The 1,873-nt window shown below is 31.9% G+C and overlaps 1 protein-coding gene across 1 annotated transcript; it reads right to left on the bottom strand.

Annotated features, from left to right (window-relative positions):
* Positions 1-210: 210 nt before the first annotated feature.
* Positions 211-1,428, bottom strand: LOC136081455 (zinc finger MYM-type protein 1-like). The gene has a single exon (XM_065798769.1). The coding sequence runs from the start codon at positions 1,426-1,428 to the stop codon at positions 211-213; it is 1,218 nt and encodes a 405-aa protein (XP_065654841.1).
* Positions 1,429-1,873: the final 445 nt, after the last annotated feature.

The raw sequence follows: 1,873 nt of genomic DNA, 5'->3' as shown, positions 1-1,873 counted from the left end.
CATTTTTCCAGCCGCTTTTGCCTCAATAGAAACTATTGCAAGGTCGCTTAAACGTTCTTTACCAATGGTATTTCGTAAATAATTTTTTATTATTTTAAGTTTTGAAAAAGAACGTTCAGCTGATGCAACAGTACCAGGTAATGTAAGAAACAATAACAATGCTGTTATCACTTGTGGAACGCTTGCAGCTATAGTTGACAATTTTACTATTTAAAGGTCAGCCAATTCACGTATAGATGATATTTTTGATATTTCATCGTGTAGCATTGACTTTACCATAACCATTTGCAGCGGAAATTCGGTTGTTATATCTTCACTATATTTTCTCTGAATGGCTTCTGCACAGCTTATGATCTCACGTTCTTTCATTACCATTAATTTATTTGGATGGATGCAGGAAAATAATTGTACCACTTCTTGCATTCCTTTAAATCTATTGTCGAGTTGGTTGATAACGACGTCCAAAATTTTTATAAAAATATTGATGCGAAAAATTTCCTCACTACAATCAAAACGGTGATCTGTAGATAATTCGTCAAAATGCCTTTTCACAATTTTTCTTCTTTTTTGAAAAAATATTGCAGGAATCTGCCACGTAGTCGCTATTTTTACCGCTTCAAGTTTCGCTGAATCAAACATCTTTCTATATTGTTTTAAATTTTTGCTGGCATTTTCTAGAGAACCTGAAGCTGTCGTAAGATCTAAATTTTTAGTTTGCAGCAATTTTGATGGTATATGTACCTCATTAAGGATTTTAGACAAAAGCACGCATAAAAAAACAAATTCGAAACTGCTAATATTTTTTTGTATTCGTACTGCTTCTTCACGTTCTTCACGTTTTGTACTTGTTATTGATATCTCGGAAAGAGCTTTCATTATATCAAGAAAGCGAATTTTAACGGCAAAAAGAGAAGTATATTGTCCTGCCCATCGCGTTGGATTTAACCTTTTTAATGTTATTTGTGATTCTCCTGTATATTTGGATAGTAGATCCCACCTGTTTATGCTATTTCCGAAAAATGAATACACATCTTCTAGCATTACAAAAAATGAAGCAACTTCAACACAACATTTAACCGCATCGTTAATAACAAGATTTAAATTATGAGCTGCGCAATGCATATACATAGCATTGGGTTGATTTTTCTTAAAAAGGGCCTGAACCCCATTGTATATCCCACTAATGACGTTCGCACCATCATAACCTTGACCCCTGCAGTTACTTAATTTTATGTGATGTTTTTCTAACAGATTTAAAATTTCTTCATGTAGTCCAGCAGCAGTGTGGTTATATATTTCCGTGAATCCCAAAAAAACTTCTTTAATTTCAATTGATGTGGCTTCATCTTTTTCATATTTAATAATTTTTACGTATCTAAATATTTGACTGAGCTGATCTCTTTTAGTAATATCTTGTGTTGTATCCATTATAATTAAATAAAAAGGTGAACTATTAATATCAGCAGTAAGAGTGGCTTCTAATGTGTTGCAAGGCAATGTATGACTTCATTTTGAATTTGATGGCTTAAATATTTTATAGATCCATTTGGCATACTCAAAACTTGCTTCATAACATTATCATATTTAGCTAAAGGTTGAACTTGGGTTAAAAAATTACCATTATATTCATTGTCAAATGATTCACGAAACACCACGAAAAGCCAAAGAATTTTTACAAAGTGCTAATGTTATATTTACTATCCGCTCTAAGACTTGCACCCAAAAATTTGATTGGCATCGTATTTGTTCTTCTATATTTTTATCAATTGTTTCATTATGTCGCAATTTTTCATAAATGCAACAAGCAAATATATGTTGTTGACTATTTTCGTGAATTTTAATTTTTTTAGAAAGACCACGCCAATCTCTTGCA

This window comes from Hydra vulgaris, chromosome 06 (assembly GCF_038396675.1).
Source record: "Hydra vulgaris chromosome 06, alternate assembly HydraT2T_AEP".
In the NCBI taxonomy this organism is placed as follows: Eukaryota; Metazoa; Cnidaria; class Hydrozoa; order Anthoathecata; family Hydridae; genus Hydra; species Hydra vulgaris.
This window is presented reverse-complemented; position numbering and strand designations above follow the sequence as displayed.